This window comes from Phoxinus phoxinus (assembly GCF_949152265.1).
Source record: "Phoxinus phoxinus genome assembly, chromosome: 5".
NCBI classification, from domain to species: Eukaryota; Metazoa; Chordata; class Actinopteri; order Cypriniformes; family Leuciscidae; genus Phoxinus; species Phoxinus phoxinus.
In genome coordinates this window covers 26,839,353-26,862,045 of record NC_136880.1, presented here as the reverse complement: position 1 = coordinate 26,862,045, position 22,693 = coordinate 26,839,353, and the positions used below count along the sequence as shown (strand labels likewise).

At 38.1% G+C, this 22,693-nt stretch overlaps 1 protein-coding gene across 2 annotated transcripts in view; it reads left to right on the top strand.

The window, feature by feature from the left end:
- The first annotated feature begins 973 nt into the window (after nt 1–973).
- cdh6 (cadherin 6) overlaps nt 974–22,693 on the top strand; it is a 30,843-nt gene continuing 9,123 nt past the window's right edge. Inside the window, exons 1-9 of one of the 2 annotated variants that reach the window (XM_079611857.1) lie at nt 974–1,115; nt 13,033–13,369; nt 15,732–16,026; nt 16,629–16,748; nt 17,993–18,166; nt 18,862–19,049; nt 19,223–19,473; nt 20,927–21,063; nt 21,311–21,441. In XM_079611857.1, coding sequence (XP_079467983.1) covers nt 13,157–13,369; nt 15,732–16,026; nt 16,629–16,748; nt 17,993–18,166; nt 18,862–19,049; nt 19,223–19,473; nt 20,927–21,063; nt 21,311–21,441 — 1,509 coding nt within the window. In that variant the 5' untranslated portion in view covers nt 974–1,115; nt 13,033–13,156. Of the gene's footprint in view, nt 1,116–13,032; nt 13,370–15,731; nt 16,027–16,628; nt 16,749–17,833; nt 17,861–17,992; nt 18,167–18,861; nt 19,050–19,222; nt 19,474–20,926; nt 21,064–21,310; nt 21,442–22,693 lie in introns of those variants that run through there. The other variant, XM_079611858.1, reaches the window with a different exon arrangement.

Sequence of the window (22,693 nt, the reverse complement as noted above, 5' to 3'; positions counted from 1 at the left end):
TATATATAAAATTTAACATAGTTAGATGTAAATAAAAGAATCTTTCTGATATAGACAGCCTGATGCATTTCCTTTATTGAGGGGACTAACTGTACAGATGCTTCTATAACCAGAGATCATACATCAGTAATTCTTTTATCACTAGTCAGAAAAGTGCTAAAGCATCATAGTGCAAAAGAAGTCAGGGTTCTTGTGGGGATTTTGATTCTCAGCAGAAAAAATATATATATGGATGGTAAAACTTCAATGTAAAATGGTAGGCTTCATGCCCACAACTGCTTCACGGGGTCAACAGATTTATGACACCAAGTCAGAGTCTTTGAAAAATGAACTAAAAAACTTGTTCTCCATCTCACATAACATGTTTCTGAAGACTTAAAGGGATAGTTCACTCAGAGAAAGAAAAAAAAAAGTCCTTTACTGACCCTCATGTTGTTCCAAACCCATATGACTGTCTTTGTTCAGTGGAACACAAAAGGAGATGTATAAGAATGACAGCCTCAGTCACCATTCACTTTCATTATAGCCTATAGAGGGGGGAAAAGGATGAAAGTGAATGATGACTAAGGCTGCCAGTCCCTAATATTATAACATCTCTTATTTTAGAAAATAAGTCAGGTTTAAAATAACAGATAACAGGATTTTTTTTTTTTTTTTTAATTTTGAGAAATATCTATTTAAAAGCCAGATAAACGCAATTAACTTTCATAATTTATTTCATAAATAAAAATAATTTTTCCTCTACGGCCAAAAAAATGGATTCATGACAAACTGCATTAAAGTAGAGGTAATAGTATAGCTATAGTGACCCAAATCTCCAAACAGACGCGACGATATCAAATAACGCAGGCTTAATTTTCAAACTACTTTCGCATCCCTTAATGTTCATGATCCCTCTCAGTCACCGCGCTATGTGACAGCCAATCAGCGGCTCTGTCGCTTAGACCGCACGAGAGAGAGAGAGAGAGAGAGAGAGAGAGAGAGAGAGAGAGATGATCCACACAGTGGAGGGGAGAGGGAGACACAGGCAGTCCTGAGTGCACACAGTAGTGTCTTCACAGCGCTCAGAGGATACACATCGAAACCAGGACTACTGTCGACTCCTCAGCACTGAGGTGAGTGGAGGAAATTAACTGTAGCCTACTTACCTCTTTTTGCGTTTAATGTAACGGCTCTGCATTTAACATGCACGCGCTGTGTGACCTCAACAGTTAGACCTTTGCTTATGCCGTAGACTGACTTTCATGGATGCGCGTGGATGATGATGATGATGGCTGTCAAAATTTGCCGGGATACTTTTTTTTTTTTTTTGGAAACTACTAAGCTACTTATAAGTGATTTGTATCGCAGCGTGATATGTATCATAGCATCAAAACATTTGTACCATATTATTTCCTGGTCATTTTATTTCCAATTTCCTGTTTTTTGTTTTACACGCCCAGATATAATAGGCTACTGCACGCGATAGTTGTTGTCAGGGCCCGGACACTCATGTGCGAGGAGTTCTTTTGGAACTGCTGTTTATTTACTATTGTTTAATTTAAATGATTTAAATAACTTAATATTCTAATGGAAAATTCCAATATGATCTATTGAGGAAAGTTCGGACTATTGTAGTCTATAAGCTACAACCTACTGTAAAAATGTTGTCATCTTTGTTTCCATCTGTCCATTTAATTTGTCAAAATAATAACTTTTTCATAATTTTTAAGTAGCCTAGTTAAATTCAAAGTGGGGAAAGGTGCAATGAACGTATCACTGCATATTGTGACCTGATGCTTTTACTTAACAATTTAGCTATTAAACTTAATTTGTCAGTTTTAGTGGGTTGACATTTTGTACAGTTTATTCAGTGTCCATCTGTTGTGTGGCATGTCAGAAAGTAATGTCATTGGTTATTTTCGTGTCAATGCCTTTTTTTCAGAGGTGATAACTCCAAACAATAAGTATTTATTTGTAACCCTGTTCCAGCATTCATCGCATTTCAGTGTCAGGCCTGTTAAAACTGAGTTATTAATTTTGTTTTTTCAGTGTCAGGCCTGTTAAAACTGAGTTATTAATTTTGTTTTATTTGAAAATTGTAATTACAAGTCATATATATATATATATATATATATATATATATATATATATATATATATATATATATATATATATATATATATATACATTACTCTTTGCTAGTACAATCTCTATACACTTATTTTATAATCCTCATCCAGTAATTATGAATGACTGAAAAAGTAATGGAGAAGTCATGGGAATTCAATGATCAAAAGGTATGGGAACATGTTCAGACTGCAGCACTGTTCAAGGCCTTTTATGTCAGGCACCTGTAGATTTTTGGGTGGATTGATTAAAGTTGTTCTATATTATGTAAATTATTCATAAATTCCAGGACTTCTTCATATTTTATTCTGAGGAAGAACCACAGTAGTTTCAAAAATGTCTCTAAAATGTGTCAGATTTTTTATTTTTTTTGGCCAATGTTATTATTTTGTTGTACTTGTACAAAAATATATTAAGATTTGTGCTTTCCAGTCATTACAACTGACTGGAACAAGTGTTTTTTTTTTTTACACAACAACTGTGGTCTTCAGAAGATATGGTTGCTTCTAGGGTGTTCTACTCATACTTTGGTTTAATTTTAGGCCATTGTTGTACGTAACAAACAGCAGACCTCTAAAATATGAGAATTTTTGAGAAAGAATAAGGAAACTGATATGGGTTTATTCAAGTTGATGTTAGTTAATAGCATACCAGATGCAAAGATGTGCAAGTTTCAGTTCAGGTTTCCTTTTCCTTTTTTCGCTTTTTTTTTATTTTTTTTATTTTTTTATGTTAAACATGGGTCTTTTAAGAGATAATGGAAAACAATGTATACTTGCCTACAACATACAGAACAATAGCTTTTAAAAATACAAAGGTATCATTTGAATGTTGGCATATTGAGAAAGATGTCACTAATCAAAGTGTTCTGTTTGGGTTCATATATATTGCTAAATTGTAGATAGATAGTAAGGCCATATGACCTTTGACTTGCTGAAATTCTTTGACAACAAGCCACATTACAACTGGATGGAGAATCAAGTGCATATTAGTTGTTGTTTTTATCATGGCCATTTTAATTAAATCTGAGAGGTTTTTATTTATTTATTTAAAAACACAAAACAATAAAAGCATTTTAATGGCAATTGTCACAGTTGTCATGCTACATTCAAACAAACAGATTTTAAAATATGATGTTCTAACAAACGATAGAATTTCTTTTTTGATCAAAAGTTTCACACTTTGACAGTCTTAATAGTTTGAGAGTTGTGCGTTCTCAGATTGTGAGGAAGCCTGTATGCAAATGTTTCAGGAGTCTCTGTATGATAATTAGATCAGAGCTATCTGTCACCTGACATGACAATGGCCCAGTAAAAGCTGTGTTTGCGCGCAGGAGATGAAGCAGGATAACATTGATTAGCACATGCACATGATTAATTTCACCCAAGAGTGATTTATGAACCCCCATCATGCTTCTACCTCAATAATGGAATACCACATAAATACCTCCAAAAATTATACTTTCAGACAATTGAACTGAAGAAAAGAATGACTGGAGTTTAAGCCTATTTTTCCAAGATATGGGTAATTTGCTGTTCTGATGTGTAGAACACTTCCAAAATCAATAGAACAGTGTTTATCTACAGCCGCTTTAGTCCAATACGAGGCGATTGATTTTCTTTACCAATTCATCGTCCGCTATCTGTTTTCAGTTTCCTGGCTTGTTGTTTGCTAATTTGAACGGATGGGAACGGAGGGCCGGGCGACTGAAACCGTGTCTCAAGTGAATCTTTAAATGGGCCCGCAAAGGAAAATATTCTTCAACATTTTTGTCTATGATAATAAGTTTGCATCTTCCAGCAGGGTGTTGTTATTTTCTTTCATCCACATATCCCTATAGGAAATTGGGATATGAAAGCTCTGGACGTCCTCCATAGATAACTCAACACATCAGTCAGTGTGTAAGATGACAGGGCAGATCACAGAGAGTGCGAGTTGGAGGGAATTTGGGGGGGAAAAATAGCATTGATGATGAAAAACAAACTTGAAACAGAATTCGCTATGCACAATGAATATTTCTGCCATTCATGCTGGTGCTTAAGAATAAATAAGGATCGCTTGCTTGCTTTCTTTGTGCTGAGTGCAGTGTGAAATAAGAATGCAGATGACAGAGACACCATGCTGGCGGTCCTGCCATGGCTGCGTCTATGTAAGATGATTTATTCGGTCAGCGCATGACTGCTCTGAATGTGACCTGTGACTCTCCCCATCTTTATCACAGTGACCCTGGTGAATTAGCTAAACTTCAGTTCTGAATATGAAAGTGTGTGTACGGTTAATCAGAAGGTGGGGCGCTTTTTGAATTAAACGTTTGTATGTATCCTTCAGTCATCGACGTTAAGATTTCGAGATGGTTGCTTTGATAAAGTGGTATTAGTAGTTCAGCGCAAATTTGGTTTTGCGAGTCTGGAGATCCTTTAATAGTAAATCCTCCTCAAAGTTTTTTATTCGTGTTTGAAGTGACTTGATTCATGTTCGCAGTGACTTGCTCAGCTCGGCTGTCTCCGCTGATGTGATCTGCTCTGGCTGGTACATGTCGAAGCGGAGTTCTCCACCCATGTATGCAGAGAAACATGAGTCCGCTATATCAATTTTTTATAGTCATATACAAGACATCTCTAACTGTCTCCATATGTCCACCATTTTACACTAGGAGGGAACAAGTCCCATGTGCATGGAAATTTGCGTGTGGCTATTCATCTGGTGGCTGGTGTTTGAAATACAGCCCATTGAACTCTATAGCGCTCACTGTGTAGCGATACAGTACATCTCCTTCAGCATAGCTTGTAACACAGTCTAGATTTGCATAACTGAGAAGCTTCCTCCCTTTGGAAGTTGAAACTGTGTCCACAAAATGTGGCGGCACCTAATTACTCACCAGAGCTGAGTTGTCAAAAATAGGCTATCTGCGCAGGCAGCATCCAATCATGTAGTCCACTTTCAGGCACAATAATAGGCCTAATGTCATTAATGTTCTTCTCAGTTGTCATGGTTCTTTCAATTGATTGCTTTCTCTTATTACGTGCGAGTCAGTCCAAAATGAGGCAGAATGTATTACAGCTCTCCAATTTTCAAACCTGCCCTGGACGTGTGTGAAATGAATTACACCAGCACCCGAAAATGTCCATTCTGTTGAGGAATCACAGTTGTCTCAAACCTAGATTGGTCAGACAATCTAGCCTGGATATTTTCTGCCGGTGACATCTCACACCGAAACTGCGATACTGATATATTTACCCTTGGAAAAACAAACTGTCATACAAGCAGCATGGCCCAAAAGCAAATAGTTATTAACTGGAAGACGACACAGTCAGAGTGTGGTCACGGAAAGGGCACAGGACCCAAGAGCAAAGAGCAAGAAATACAAGCTAAGCTACATACAGATTGTATTGTATGTATTTAGTGGCAAATGAGGTACAATCTGTTATTGGAAGAATAAACTAAAATATCTAATCAGTGAAATGAGTGGATTTACAATTTATTTCTAGTATTCTATAATGAATTGGAAATCATAGTTTTCAAAAAAAAAAAAAAGGTATTTATGTTACAGGCAATATCTGTATTTGGTGTCAGAGAGGTGACTGAGGGCCTGATCCATTTCAAGAATACATTAACAGTGCTTGCTCATTTAGCCCGGCTTCCAGGGAATAAATATGTATTTGCTTTGTAATTAATTAATTTGATGATAGAACCAAACTAGCCAGGATTCATAATACAAGACAACTATATGTCTAAAGTCCTGCTGAGTGTCTAAGCTGGCTTCTGCTGAGGAAACTGCAAACTCTTCTTTTGAAGATTGCATCTTCTGACTCTTGGACTTCATTCATCATATCTGGGTCTGTAGCAGTAAAATCCCCTATATCAGTTATCGGCTCATTTTTATTTTATTTTATTTTTTGAATTATGAGCTTAGCAGTTACTTTTAAATGTATCGTTGTGTATGATATTTAATTGTGCATCTCCTATTTTCTTGTATACATTACATTTGGTCACTTGAAGTAATATTTAACAAATCTGTAAATGTATATAATTTTTTTTATAATTATTGTAATACACAATATTAACGAATTAACTTAAATTATATATATATATTATATTTTGTAGAATTTTCATATCCAATATTTATTGTTTATTGTCCATAACAAAAAAAATGATAGGCTTATCAGTTTGTTTTAAACTGGTTGCTATTGGATATTTAATTGTGCATACTAATTTCTCATATTTCTTCATTTAGATTACCTTTGCCATCATTTAACACTAACTTAAAGTTAACATTTAAAATGACTGTTAAATGTAACATTTCTCAAAATGTTTTAAAGACAGTTTGTTTTAATGTTTTAATGACATTTGTCATAGTAATTATAATATACAATATAACAATATTCACTTGTAGCACCTAGCAATAAAACACATTTTATGTTTTACTTATCTAGACTATAGTAGCATTTTTATATCAGTAATTTATTGTTTATTGTCCATACTAGCATACAAATCTTATTGTACAAGGCTTATCGTAACAGTATTGACAAATCCAGGGCCGGCAGAGTACAGCTTTTCCACCGTTAGCTTGTTCCAAAGAAAGAAAGTATTAAAGAAAAGAAGTCAGTTTAATCAACAGCCTTTAACCTTTGCTCTCTGCTTGCCTTCGGCATATATGGTGGCTTTTAATTCAAAGAATTTTCCAGTTGTCACTCACTGGGTTTATTTATTTGTGGTCACAGAGCATTGAGATTTTCAATTGTAGTGTTGCGCTTGTTAATGTCAATAAATGTCATTATTGATTATTTCTGTTGATATATATATTTTTCTTTCCTTGTCGTGTGGGGCCTGAACTATATCAACAAAGATGCAGAATCAAATGTCAAAGTATGTTGTGATTGCAATCACGATGACTTCTTGTGACCTTTTGAAATGGAAGCATTGTTACCTTGATTGTAAAAATCCTGTCTTTAAAACTTCTTCCTCAAAGCAAGGGTTAAAGGCATACAACAACACAATGAATTACGACCTAGTCAGGAACGGTTCCATTTAGATACCTTCATGAAAATCACGGCCATAAATTGAAACACAGTCTGGGGGTTAAACAACCACGTCTCAGTGTGTCTGAAACACAAGTCTCTTGTGTTTACCAAGGTAAAGGTGCCGCACTTACAAGATGTTGTGAGTCTGAGGATGAGTTAATGGCATTGTCAAGTTGTAAAAGGGCCTTCAGGGTAGAACACACAATAAATATAAACTATGATCCGAGAAAGAGTCTGTTTGACTTTGACAGCCTTTGCAACAAACTCTATTAGCACCATGTTTGTGATTTGCGTATTTGTCAGTCATGGAAGTGACAAGTAAACAAGCACGCATGTAAACGCGCACGCACAAAACAACCAGACGCGGATACATTTGCATTGCAATGGGAGCTGCATTCCAGGGCCGAATCACAATGCTGAAGGGAGGCTTCTGTCTCGTAGGCTCCCGCGGAGTTCTTTACGTACGCCGTAAAACTGCTGTTCCCACGGCTTCTCCTCTGCCTCATGAGGGGAACCCTAAACAAACACCCCACAATGCTGTTATGGGATTACAGGGAAACCTTTCCAGCTCCACTGTAAACGCCAGGGCCACACTGACACAAAGGTTAACAGGTGTTTTGTGCTATCTATTTGAACAGTCTGCACGAATTGACAAAGGAAGGACAAGCTGCAGTCTATCACGCGACGCTCTCGTGAGCAAATGAATGTTATGCGGCTAAATGGGGATTTGAGGCGCATTTGATTTTAGCAGGTTTGGCTAAATTGCTTTAATTCAGCCCAGAGTACGGTCTGCTCCAGGCAATTTGTGCCGCAAAAACACACGCTTTCACCGTCTTTATGGCCGACCAGGAAAAGCAGATTCTAAGTCAGTGGCACAACATTGCTTCCAGATCACATTATGGCCTCTCTCGTTACGTAATTAAGAGGACCCATCTGGTATGGGCAGCGCTCCCTGACACTAATTGTGTTGGTGTGCACATGGCCATCCCATTGAGCAAAAAAAGACCTCCAACATTTGAATCCATTATCTCCTACTGTTCAGATTAGGGCGCACATGTTTCCAGGGAGATTACGGTGGAGGCTCGGGGGACGCTTGTGTCTTGTAGGGTCGAGACTTGAGGATTAAGTCTATGGTGTGGTAGCCCTGTTGGTTAAGCACTTCCAGCAATCTAGTCACAAGTCATGCCGGGAGTATGTTACAATGTGCTGTTATATCAAGTGACTCCTTTTATGTGTGTGTACTAGAGATAATCGGTTTTGGCCGATGTTCATACTTTTCATACTATTTAACTTAATCAGTTAGGCGGTTCTTTAAATTCCCCCGGTGGTGAAAATCAAGCTTTTAATGTTGTTTATATGTCTATGTGGTGTTTTTAATATGCTTTAAAAACCATGTGCAAATTCATAAGTCAGCACCATTGCTGAGTATTTTCTCTTTAAAACTGCAGTGATCTAAAGACAGTCTCAAAAGCGCAGTTTGAAATCACTGACGTCACAAACTACCTTGTAACCAATTACGTCAACGTGTGATCGTCACGGGGCAAATTTGCATATTCATAGAACTGCGTATACTAAATGAGTCAAGGATGTAGAGTTACATTCAAGCTATTTTCAAGTATGACGTTTTTTATTTCCCAGGGGGAAATGTAATTTTGGTGATCAAATAGTTTTAAATTATTGACTACAGGGGGACTTTAGTATTGGGTTTCTTTGGCAAGTTTTCAAAGAATGGCACCCAACAATAGGTAATTTTATGTAAAATTTTATTTGGATAATGATTAATAATAATAATAATTATTATTAGTAGTAGTAGTAGCAGTAGTAATATTACAGCAAAAATATGACATTTCAGTTTTTTCATTATAATAATAACAATTATTATTATCATTATTATTTTTGTACTGTTATAGCTAAATAGTGTGCATTATATATTTTTATTAATATAACAATCATTCTTATTGCAAATTATAATGGAAATAAAAAAGTGATTAATAATAATTTATTTAATATTATTGTTATAATTAACGGCAAAATAGTCTGAATAATATTTTTACCATGATAATAAAAAAATAATAATGCATAGTTTTAGTTCATCTGCGTCAAATAGTACAAATACAATTGGCTATTTCAAATTTAGTTTGGAATATCGGTAATTGGATACTTAATTCTAAACATTAAAAAATCCATCAGTATCGATCATAAAAACAGTATATCAGTTGATTGTGTGTTGTGATATGATACGCACGCCAGTCCCTTTGGTTGTATCAGCTGCAAAAACAGCACAGTATATTTATCTGCTTACTATCACTGATTTATTTCACATCTTAGCCTTTTTGCCATCAGGTAAACGTGTTATTGCATTTAAACCTCAAGTGATGTGTATAAATAGCCCTGGCAAATGTAGGGTAGGTCAGATATGGGGAAAAAACGTATGTCTAAAATGAATAAATCAATCATCGCTTACAGCCGAGCTAGAGTGTTGCAGGATAAGTGATACCTTAGCATTCGAAAACCCAGCTGTCTAGACAGCCCTTTCTCCCCCCCCCCCCCCCCCCCCCCCCCCCCAAACAGACAAATCAATATATATTGATTACCCGCTATGCCCTGGGGAATGACACGGATACGCTGCTTGGCAGGCAAGTGCACCGAGCGGACCGAAGAGGAGCTCGAATCTGTTTAAGTGTGCCACCCTGACTGAATTTGTGTTCACCTGATCTCGACTTTGCCTCTCATGCACTGTTGCTCAGTGGTAGGAAGAGAACCACAATCAAACATGGCACATGTCTCCTACCATTTGCTCGAGAGAGATGAGTACTAGCTGGAGAGTTTTCTCTTAGTGTTTTCACTAAGATGTGATGTAGCCAGAAGCTACGTGAGAATTTCTTTGCAGAGGCCAAAAAAATAAAAATAAAATAAAAAATAACAGATTTGCACAGCTCAGAGAAATCAAACATGTATGCCACCGCTATCATGAGACGCTATATCATGTACCTTGGCTATGCAAACAAGAATGACCTATTTAAAAACCGTGGCGTCTAGTCTTTCTAGTTAATGGCTGGTGGTCCGGTGACTTATTCATTTTAATAGAGAGCCTGGAGACAGTGTGTGGCATTAGCTAGCTCTGTTTCTCTCTGCTCTGCTGGTCTGTGTTCCTGCGGCAAGAATTGTTACCTGTCGCCTCCCTTCTCGCTGCCCGTAGCTGACATTCTCCTTCTCTCACTCCTAATTGCCCCTGTGGGACTTATCAGGACTGCTGTGGCTGTCTGCAGCGTGGCAGAGCTTTCAGCGAGGGCCGCGCGAGGGCCCCCGCCTCTCTCTTTCTTTCTCTCTGGCACTTCCTGCCGCCTGACCGACTCCCCGCGTCCTCCACAGGTGTCGCCGGTCTTCCTCTTCCTCCCTCACCTGTCAGCCCCCACTTCGCTCGCGTTCCCAAAGGGCCTCTGAGGGTACGGTGTCTTTGAAAGAAAAATATAAAAAAAAAACATAGAAAAAAAATAGGACATGTGATGTCTCAAGGTCAGACTGCATGGTAAATTGCCTGATCTGAAAACAAAAGCAGATAACGTTCAGGCAGACGCGACTGAGGTGCCATTGAGGTTAATTTGTTTTGTCTGTGTTTTGGATAGCAGACAACCGTGGCGCAGTTTATGGCAGGCACCCCGAGAGTTAATTACTTTATCGTTGCATTAATTGAAACATGAAAAATGTAAACATGCTAGTGTAACGGAGTCAGTTTAAAGGTGATGTGTGTAATTTATTCCATGTGGTCTGATTTCTCAGAAAAGTGTGAAGTTGAACTGGTAACATCTGCATGGTTTTGAGATTCCACACCAGTTTGACACTGCAACATTGGCTTAACCAATTGCGTGAGTTTGGGGCGGGACTATTTGGTTTGCGACCAATAGCTGACAGGGGGAGCGTTTGTATAAACTGTTATTATTTTTGCAGTTCGATTTAGTGATGCAGTTTGATTTAGTGATGCTAGTCACACAAAAATATACACTACAGCTTTAAGTTAATTGTTAGTTTACTAAAATAATATATTATAATTTTATTTGGGCTTTGATAGTCATGTAATAATAATAATAGTATGACAGGGGCAACCAACATAGTTTTCTAAATCCATTAAACGATAATGACGATAATGACCTTGGTTTGGAACAACATTTGGGTAAATACTGTAGATGATGACTGTAGATTGTTTTAATTTTTGTGTGTATTATTCTTTTAAGGTACTCAATCATGACTTTCACAGTATAAGACTGATATATAGAGTCTGTAGTGATTGTAGTGACACATTGGTGAGGCTGTAAAATTAAGTGCTGTGTGAGACACTATGGTAAACCATAGTGTCCCATTGAGTTGTCTTAGGTTTGTGCTTATATTTAAAGACAGCAGGGGAATTTTCATCCTTCACTATCCATCTCCCTCCCAGCAGGATGGACTTGTAAATGAACGAGCAGACATTTTGTGCTGGAAACTGTGTCTGTTCACTCTGACACACCATGTAACAAAACCGCTTTAGATCCAGCTGAGTTCCCCCGGCAGGACTGTGTCAAGGGATTTGCCAGGTCACAGAGCTGAGCAAAATGGCTGCCTGAGTTTGACTAATGTGCTCCAGGAGCCCGTTCTCTTTGCCCAGGAGTTTTGGGTGGCTGAAATTCATTAAAGAGCACCATCCGTAAACTACAATTGTTGGACATAACAGCGCCCACATCTCCCATTTTGCATCCCTGTTTGTACTGAAATGCACTCATAGAATCATGCACACACAATACAGTATGTTTATACATACGACGAGACCCCATAATAATTTCTAGCTCATTGACTTTGACAGTAAATCAATATCCTGTGCTATCTATTGTTACCTAATTCAATTAGGCCAATTCATAAAGCAGAACATAATGGAGGTAATGGAAAATGCTATTAGGGGAATAGCTGCACCGTTTAAGTCATACACGGAACTATGAAAGTCAATTCGGCATCGCAATTGTGCATTTCCATCTGAATCGCTGGCCCTCAACAGTCGCTCTTCCCGGATGAAGGGTGATGTTGACCTGATGCATTTTTACACTGACGGAGAGAGGTGCGCCAATGTCGCAAGCAATATTGTAAATCAAAAAAAGCAGAGGTACTTAAATGCGATTCATTGAGAGGCCCACGTCTCCCCTTCACCACTTTGCGCAATCACATTTGCAATCTGCTTGATAAAGTGCGAGAGGGAGCGAGGGCAGGCGTTCAGTCGCAGACAAAGCCTCAGATTGATGTGGAAACAGGAAACGTGCTGATTGCTGATTATTATGTGGTGGCAGGAAGCTTTTGTCTATCAGACTGTCATTCCAGCAGGTCAGTTTAGAGCCAGCAGGCTATTGTGACCATGCATGCTGATAAAACCCAACACACATTGGTTGCTGTTGTTGTTGTTGTTTTTTTCCGAAGAAACTCTGAATTAATAGCGCTGTGAGTGGTTAGATCTTTAAAGCAGGGCATTTAGAGAGCATGCGTATTGATTCATTGATTACAGATTTGTGAGATCTCGCCCATTGGCCTGCTTTGCAGTATTTTAAAAGTCAGGGGTTAATGGCTAGGTGGGGGAAAAAGCCTTTCTGCCTTTTATCATTATGGCTGCAGCACTTCGAATGGCCTCTGCTTTTATACTTGGTGAATGTGGGACGCCAATTATATAGATATCAGAGCCTCGGCCACAAGACTTGCAGTGGAATTGGTATCTTATGGAGAATGTTTCAAAGATTTCTTTAATAAGGGGATGGCTGTCGTATGATACAGGAGCTGAAGTTGCCTTTAATTAGGAAGGGAAGCATTCCCAGCAGCCCTAGGATAACACTCTGAGACTTTGCCCAATACTGATTGTTTTTCAATTTCTTTCTATCTCTTATTACAGGTACTGTGTGGCTCGCTGGCAGCAGGAAGGACTATGAGGGTGGCTGCCGCCTGCACTGCAGAGCTCTGTAACTTTGGCAGATAGGATCATTATCCCCCTGTAAGACACCCTAAGAGCGGGAAAGATGAGGACTTGGATTGTACTTCTTCTGTGGGCATGTGCACATAAAACTGTGAATGCAGTTGCCCTTTCAAGAGGGCCGGTTCGAAGGAAAACCAAAGAAATTGAAGGACAGCAAGACAAAGAGTTGCTCAGACGTTCAAAGAGAGGATGGATGTGGAGACAGTTTTTTCTGCAAGAGGAATACACAGGAACGGAACACCAATATATTGGCAAGGTAAGAGATCATGTTTCTATTTCAGAGTATAAATGTGGTCTGAGCGATGCTGGAGTAATGCTGATAGAGTCGATTGCAGAGATAGATTTGGTTTCATCACTCTTTCTAATTCTGTCTTCTGAGGTTAATAAACAGAGAATGATCAAAACTGTGGCCAAGTCGTATGTAGGGATCTCCAGCATAGAGCCTGCTGGATTTGAGATAAGGAGCTGGGTGAAATCTGACCTCCCTGGTACCTCACACTTCATCTGAAGCTCAGAGCTGTAGAGGATCAAAGATTAAAATAAAGTATAACAGCTTGCTACTGTTTCTTATTGCAGAAGATCTCAAACTGTGGCCCTCAGGTGGTAGACGACACACCTCAGGATTTACACTAAATAAGGTTGTTAGTTTAACCTGTTAATCCATTAAAAAGTTCCTTTAAAAATAATTTAATTGCAAACAGAACATGTGGGTGCAAGACGCATCATATTTTTGTGGCAGTGTTTCGAATTTATATGAAATATCACACCAGTGTTCAAAATCTGAAGATATAATAAGTGGATCACATTTTTTCATTTTATGGCTGAAAACTGATAAATAGCCAATTAAAGCTCTGTACTACCATATCTAAATAAATAAAAATTAAAAGATGCAAAATGTTACAACGTTGTTACAGCTAAAAATGTACAACATGAAAAATGTATAATACATTTAACAGTGTTATTAAATTATTAGATTTATTAAAGATGATAAGATGATGTAAAGATAAAAGATGATCTAAATGTAATCTCAATGTAAAAATAGGGGAAATTAACATGTACAATTACATCAAATAATTGCCAAAAAAACATACAGTATACTGGCAAATATTTTATGTAATTGTATATGTTAATAGTACCGATACATTGTGCATCCCTAAATATACACTATCATTCAAAGGTTTGGGGTTAGTAAGATTTTTATATAATTCCCTTGTTCAGCAAGTACACACATTAAATTGATCAAAAGTGACAGTAAAGACATTTTACAAAAGATTTATATTTCAAAGTAATGCAGTTTTTTTTATACTCCTGAAAAAAATGGTATCATGTTTCCACAAAAATACAAAGCTGTTTTTAACATTGATAATAATACGAAATGGGATTTCTGAAGGATCTTGTTGAACTGAAGACTAAAGAAATGACTGCTGAAAATTCTGTTATTTTAAATTATAATAATATTTCACTATTACTGTTTTCACTGTATTTTTCATACATGAGACTTCTTTCAAAACATTTAAAAATCTTACCAACCCCAAACCTCTAAATGGTAGTGTATGCTATACAATATTTAATATTTATTAGTTTGAATTTGATTGTAAAATATGCATATTAACAAGTGCAATAGCATGTTATGCCGTGCTGTGTGTTTGTAGAGGCTGTTCTGCATGAGGCCAGTCAAGGAACTGATAGTGGTCTTTACATAAAAGATATCAACTTAAACTTGCACTGCAGAGAGGTGAATTAACTCGGTGGTTCTTGGATGTTCTGATTTGATCAGGTGGTACTTGGCCTGAAAAGTCTGAGAACCACTGGTTCAGAGACTCGAAAGCCTTACAAAGGATCACCAACCAGTGGATTATTCATGCGGGATGTTGCAAGCCTAGAATTCACAAAGCTCTCATTGTTGTTATGGACATTATGTGCCTGGATCATGTAGCAGTCAGTGTGGAGTAGAAGCAGCCATTTCTATAATGTTCAGAGGGAAAAATCATGTAGAGCATAAGAGCCATTGTGTTTGAATGGCCTTTTGTATTGTACTACCCTATTTTACTGTAACAAAGCGGCTTATTCAAGTGGAAAGAAGTGTCAAATCATTCTCTCGCTCCTCTATCAGATGTAATTGTCAAAGCTAATCACATCACACCTTCAGCTCTAAAATGTGTGGTTCCTATCAATCAATTGAATCATTATGTAACAATAGTGTATAACATAAATTCAAAAACTGCTTTATACACACATCAAATAGGGACGAGAAGTAAAAAAGTTTGATTACCTCATAAATATCTGACAAAAGTGGTTGCACCAAAAGATACCATGCAGCAGCGTCACTGTTCATAATAGACAGGCATTCACCTTGATTGCACATTCAGGGTGTTGTACTTTCATCTGATTTGCCATCAGAATTCAATTCCACAAGGACTCGTTTTCACATATTTGCCATGGAGTACCTGTCTATTGCTACATTCCCCCTGTAGTATTTCGTTATTGTTTTATTCCCTCAAAATCAACGGACATTGAATACATTCAGGATATCGAATGCAATACATATTCATGAGCCATATCAACGGCAGAATGAGCGGAGGTGCTGATGAAATGCTTGAATTGCTTCCTCTCAACAGCTTCACTCAGATATGGATAAAGGAGACGGCACAGTGATGTACGTTCTCTCAGGTGAAGGTGCGGGGACGATCTTTGTGATAGATGCCAACTCAGGAGATCTGCATGCTACCAGGAGCCTGGACAGAGAGGAGAAACCTCTCTACTCGCTCCGAGCTCAGGCTGTCAACAAGAAGACCGGCGTCCCACTGGAGCCAGAGACCGAGTTTATTGTGAAACTACACGACATCAATGACAATGAGCCCAAGTTTGACAAGGAGGTTTATACAGCGTCCGTACCTGAGAGGTCACACATTGGTAAGATTCGGCAGCTTCAAAAACAACCACTGAAAGTCTTGTGGGTGCATATGAAGTATAGCAATATTGTAGAAATAGGCTATTACAAAGCAATATATTGCTTAGTATAGTAATATAAAACAATATTTTAACTTGTCATATTTTATTATATATCTTCAATTTAAGTCTTATTATTTACTCTCCCACATCTGGCTCCAAACCTGTGTGAGTTTCTTTCATCTGTGAACACTTAAGGAGATATTTTGAAGAATGTGCAGGTCACTATTTTCCAGGCAGTTTAATAAATGGTGACTACAGCTTTCAAGCTTTAAAAAGGATCCAAATTTAGTCATTTTAGTCTTTATTCACTGATAATCTTCCCCTGGAGGACTATTAACTGCTGAAACTGGATCACTGAATCAGTAAGTTGAACTTGGGAACCAAAACAGCCCGATTCGTGAATGAGAAATTAAATTCCTTAGTCATTGACACGAGTGACAGGCACATTCTTCCTATGTGCCCTTCCTTTCCACAAAAGGACGAAAGTCATAACAAACATCATGAGAGCAAGTTCATAATGACTATAGGTGAACTCTTTCTTGAACTAATTTCTTGTTTTTCAGGCACCTATGTCACTCAAGTTACCGCCCAGGATGCAGACGATGAAATGTTTGGCCACAGTGCAAAGCTAGCCTACAGCATCAGCCAGGGTCATCCATACTTCTCAGTAGAGCCAAACACAGGTCAGTCCACGTTGAACTGTTATATCATAGACAGAAATGGCGAAATGGAAAGAGAGACTGTGTATCTGTATGATTTGAAATGGGGCAAGGGTTGCACTGCAGCTCTGTCGTTCAAGCAATTTAGCCGGGCAAATTCGCCCAGCGAGTTTAATCATTGCTAATGTGTGCCCTGGAACATTTCCCGCAGAGGTCTTTGTTTAAACAAAAGAGAAATAGAAACACAAAAGCTCCCATGGCAGATTAGTGTCCAGCTTAACACTGATATGCTTTAGCCCAGATGGGACACGAACGATGATGTCCATGAGCACATGAAATCCTGAGACTGAAAAAAAAGGGATATTCATTAGAGGTGGGGGTTAATCTGAGAACATTTGTGCCATTCAAAGAAGCAGCAGGGCTTGGATTCTTCTTTACGTGAATTACTGGATTTGTCTTTTGCCTTTTTTTTTGATCTAACCAGGACATCAGGCATACTTATGTTCAAAGTCAACGTGAATCATTGTTTGCAAGCTATTTTTCTTCTGCTATGTGATGTAACAGGAGGTTCAATAAGAAAAAAATGTAGGATGGGTCATGATAAGTGGGCGTTACATATCAGAAAGTTAGTTTGCTAATCAATCCCATTAAAGCTATTTGGCTATTGACTATAACATTATCCAGTAGCTTGCATTTCCTAACTGACATCAGAGGAAAAGTTGTTACTTTGATTAAAGAATATGAAGACAATAAAAAAATTATATATAAATATATATATATATGTATTAATTTTTATGCCTGGTTAACACTGAATTATGATTACTTGCTGTTAAAAATATATACATTTTATTTATTTCAAATGTTTACGTTTGCATACTTGTACATTATGTCTTGTATTATTTTAGAAGTCTTACTGTGAATATAAAATAATTATTGCAAAAAAATGACTGGTCCAACACTGTCAAGCAAATCCAACAGTGTCTTACTCTGAAATTGCTTGTCACCAAATTGGTTTAGCTTGTAAAACACCGGTTTTAATAATCCAAGGTCTTGTTTTTTCAGAACCTGCAGCGATCTCTCAATCAGCAGCTGCTGCCTGTAATAATCTCTGCGGCAAAATGTCAGTCTCAGTGCATGTACGCAATTAGTTCTGCACTGTTCAAACACAACAAAGACTCAGCTGCAACTGCGGTCTGGTGTCGTCCATCTCCTAGAGTAAGGAACTGGGCTGGGTTGGATGTTAACGAACTAAGTCATCTTTCCCTCAGGTATAATCCGGACAGCTTTGGGACCTTCCGATATGGACAGAGAGCAGAGGGAGCACTACCAGGTGGTGATCGAAGCCAAGGACATGGCCGGCCAGAAGGGGGGCTTAATAGGCAGCACCACAGTAAACATCAGCCTCACCGATGTCAACGACAACCCCCCTTATTTCACACAGAGTAAGCATGCATTTAATAGATAGAAATGATATATGTAAATTCGTAAATATCAACAAATTGATATTTGCACTAGACATTTGTTCCATAATTCCAATGATTCTTTGGGTGCCAATGAGTATCATAGTTGGAATAAACAACAAATACAATACACAAATTTAAAAAAACAAAACAAAGACAAAAAAATGTTTTTGTCATTGTGCGAAGGAAAATGGTTTGTGGCAAAGCTTTAGAAACTGCGTGAGGTCTGTGTGTTAATCCTGATTAAATGGACAGAGTGGGCTCAGCTCACTTACTCTTTTGTGTTTCTCTTAAAATAATCTATTCTTTTAGCCTGCATGCAAATAGAAAATGCTTGGAATTTCTGTCAAGTTAATTAGAGGAATGCAGGCTATCAGCACAAAGCGGATTTAATGCAGGCAGCAAAATATCGGTCACGTTCGCCATTTTTTACAGTAAAGAGAACACCAAGAGTAGGTGAAAAAGCTTTAAAAAGCACTTTAATTGGCTACAGTGTTAGAAACAGGGATCGGATATGTAGATTTACAAATGCAAATTGTCAAATGAGATTTGTTCCTCCAAACTCTTCTTTTATGTTCTCTTGAACACGTAAATGGTCTCTTGTTGCACTATATAGTGTAGATATAGAGAAGAGAATTCACAGATTTAAGCACAAACCCTGACATTATTTTCCCCAGGTATATATCAGTTCAGCGTTCCAGAGCTCACCAACATAGGATCATCAGTTGGCAGGATCGAGGCTGTGGATGCCGACGTCGGCAGAAATGCAGAGATGGACTACACCGTTGTTGGCGGAGACGGTCTGGATGTGTTCGACGTCAGCACTGACAGGAACACCCAAGAAGGCGTACTTAGCGTTAAGAAGGTACAAAGAAACTTTCTTTCGTGCTTTGAGTTTGAAAACAAAATTTTCACTAATTCACAAAAAAAAATTGTATTATTAAAATAGTTACACTTGATGGTTTGTGAATAAAATGGGGGGCTGAAAATTCGACTCGGAGATGGTTGTTTATTCCTGTGAATGTGTTTCTGTTGCAGCCTCTGGACTACGAGAAGAAGAAATCATACTTGCTTCAGATCAAGGTCCAAAACAAGCATCCAGACCCACGATTTCTGAGCCTGGACGCTAAGGACATAGCAACTGTCAGGGTCAGCATTGAGGATGTGGATGAACCCCCACAATTTGAGAAAATCAGCTATATTTTGGAGGTGAAAGAGGACGCGGCTGTGGGCACAGTGATAGGATCGGTCAGTGCCATGGATCCTGACATACGCCGCAGTCCGGTCAAGTAAGGGCTTTGCATTAATATCATCCCATCACATTGTTTTCATCATCTAGATTTACAAGATCACCGTAAATCTCTTTAAAATGTACATTGCCCAACACACAATAGCCTGACAGTAGCTTGCAAGCCTCTTAAACCTCTGCCCGTTTCTTCCCGTGACCTTTTGACATCTGCAAAACCCGGAATAATCTGTCTGAAGCTATGGCAATATGAGCTTAGATGGACTGCTTCCTCGAAGCGTGTTTATTAAATTCACATTTAATTCAAGAGGTCCTTCAGTCGCAGCATCTTTATGAGATAATTGTAATAAACTACAATTATGAGAATAAATGAGGATATTATCACTGTCCAAAGCGCCCTAATGATAAATCTGACGCGGAAGGCTCAGGAGGACAATAAATGGATGTTTTTCCCTCCGGAGAACACAGTAAATAAGAACGCAGAATGGAAGCGCAATTAAAAAGCCCTCTGCAGCAGAGAACAGGACTTCAGGGCTGGTAATTATCAGGGACATCAGAAGCACGGGCAACACTGTCGCTCTGAACATCAGGAGGCTAATTAGGAAATTGAACAATCCCACTGATTGATTACATTTGAAAGGGCAATATTGTGATCTTCTGGTGAAAGAAGAACAAATGGGAACTGGGCATGTGTGGGCTCAGGGCACTGGGATTTCATGCAGTTAAAGCTGTGGTGTGCATCAAGCGTCCTCATGTGTCTCCTGCTCTAAAGGTTCAGTTGTCTTAACGGTTTTGTAAACCAGTGTTGGGGAAGCTGTTTTGCCAAGTTACAGGCTAAATTATCATTTAAAGTAAACTACTTTTTCAAAAGGGTGCATTTACTAGTTTGACAAACTAGTAAAAATGCACCCTTTTGAAAAAGTATTTACTTTACAAGATAGAGCTCACTACAGGAAAAGATGGTGCAATATCTTTTGAAATGTATACAGTATATATTTTTTTTCAACAAGCTTCAATTAAGTTTTAGTGTCACTATAGAGATTTCTATGACTTTTTATGTTTTACTTAAACTTTAATTACAGCTAAAATCTATATTTAGTTACTAAATAGTTTTTGTTGAAATAAAATAACAAAGACCTAAAATGCCACCAAGGATTTTTGCACAGGGACAAATAGTTTCAATTACTGATACTCACTAGAATGAATTAGACTTTCCAACGCTACATATGAGAATGAAAGGGACAAGTATGGGAGAAGTGGGGATCTGATTATTCTTCCCTACAAAACGATGATTATGACAACACTGACAAAACAGTCTTGCATTTTTCCCTGAATTTTTAATGATTTTCACACTCCATTTCCTCTGAGCACAATTGAGCCAAACCGATTTGTCACAGGTCACATCATAGTTTAACTACTCTACACTATCTTGAAAAGAACACTGTTGCAAACACATTGGACCTGGTGACAATTGAGCTGAATGGTTTGACTTGCAGGTATTCAATTGATCGGCACACAGATGTGGACCGGGTTTTTGGTGTCTATGCTGGGAATGGATCTATATTCCTGCAGAGGCCTCTGGACCGAGAGGAATTCGCTTGGCACAACATTTCAGTGATCGCAACCGAGTTCAGTAAGTAACTCCACGCGGCTCACAGCCGCAGTTCATTTGGAATGAATTTAGGTTGCTAAGCTCAAGTCATCCAGCATTAAATTTCTCCAGTAAGATTTCCGCATTTTCATTTACCATGACAGCTTATATTGACTAAATATATTAGTTTACTTTTTTAAATTAGAAATCCAGTTTCCTCCCGTGGCTCCAATAATGTGAGCTTCTATCATCTCAAGTAGTCAACCATCATCTGCCACATCTTTTTAAGGACACTTAGACAACCCAGAGCAGACCAGCCGAGTGCCTGTGTACATCCGCATACTGGATGTCAACGATAACCCCCCTATGCTGGCATCCTTCTACGAGACCTTCGTCTGTGAAAACGCCAAAGTCGGACAGGTAAAGAGCATTTTAGTATACGTTTCCCATTTATCTGCCACATTGTCAATTTCGATGTAAGATAAGGAGGAATAAGTCCACTTCTCCCTGTTCGGCCGGTCGGATGGATGTGTTGATTTAAAGCAGGGGCGTCTGTTAAACAGTGTGTGACCTCTACAGAACTCACACCTCCAGAGCGAGATAGAGATCAGTGATGAGTATTTCTCCTTCATGGATTAGACGGCAGAGCCTTTTTCTGTCAGGCTTGATGAGATTATGTGTCATGGTGGATGACAGGGGCTGTCACATATCACAGGCACTTCATAATAACTGTCCACCTCTCCTCCATTTCCTGACTCTTCTTGTATCCCTCGTTGTCCGTCATCACCCACCTCAATGACCCGCCCACCTCAGCGCCTGGCAGAATTGTTCAACCTGATGTTTGCCATGGTTTAGTTGTTGGGTACAAAAAGAATAGAAATAGTTTGGTCTTTTTCCAGTAAAAATATCGAAACATCTTTCTTGAGAAGCAAAATTACATAAAATACTATTGACATCTTTTCCCCCCCTATTTAGTGAGGTATATATTAGTATATTAATATTTTAGTTTATATTCAAAACAAGAACAATTTAACTATTTTTTTTTTTTTTTACACAAATTATTTAGCATATGCTATCAACTACATCTATAAAAAAAATTATAATAATTGTAATAATTCCATTTAATTCCATTTAAGTAAAGGAGACTGTGGCAATTATGTTACTTGCATGATGAAACCAAACAATCATCAATTAGTATTGTGTTTATTAGCTATATTTCAGCAACGGCAGTGTGAGATAAGGCTGGGGTTTTGATTCTATTCAGCAGTTATATTCTAACAGACTGAAGTAAAGCCCAGAGGAAAGGGAAGCCAGCCAGCAACACGCAAGCAAGAAATCTGGCCAGTGCGTAAGCCTGGTAGAGAAAAAAATCATGAAGCACACAATGGATGATTACATTTTTGTCACAGCATGTTGCCAGTGCACCCTTGAGAGATGCATTTAAACTAAAATTGCCCTTGGTGACAACTAAAGATAACCATGCGCCTCTATCACTGAGCCAACATCTTTCCTTGCTGTAAACATGCTTATAGTGTTTACATGTAAACACTTGTAAGGTCTGAAAGATGACATTGTGAATAGGTCATTCCTGTAATGCGGTACCTTTCCAGCTCTGTAACTTAAATAAAAATGAATGATTATGTTTATTAAGTAGTTACTTACAAGAATATGT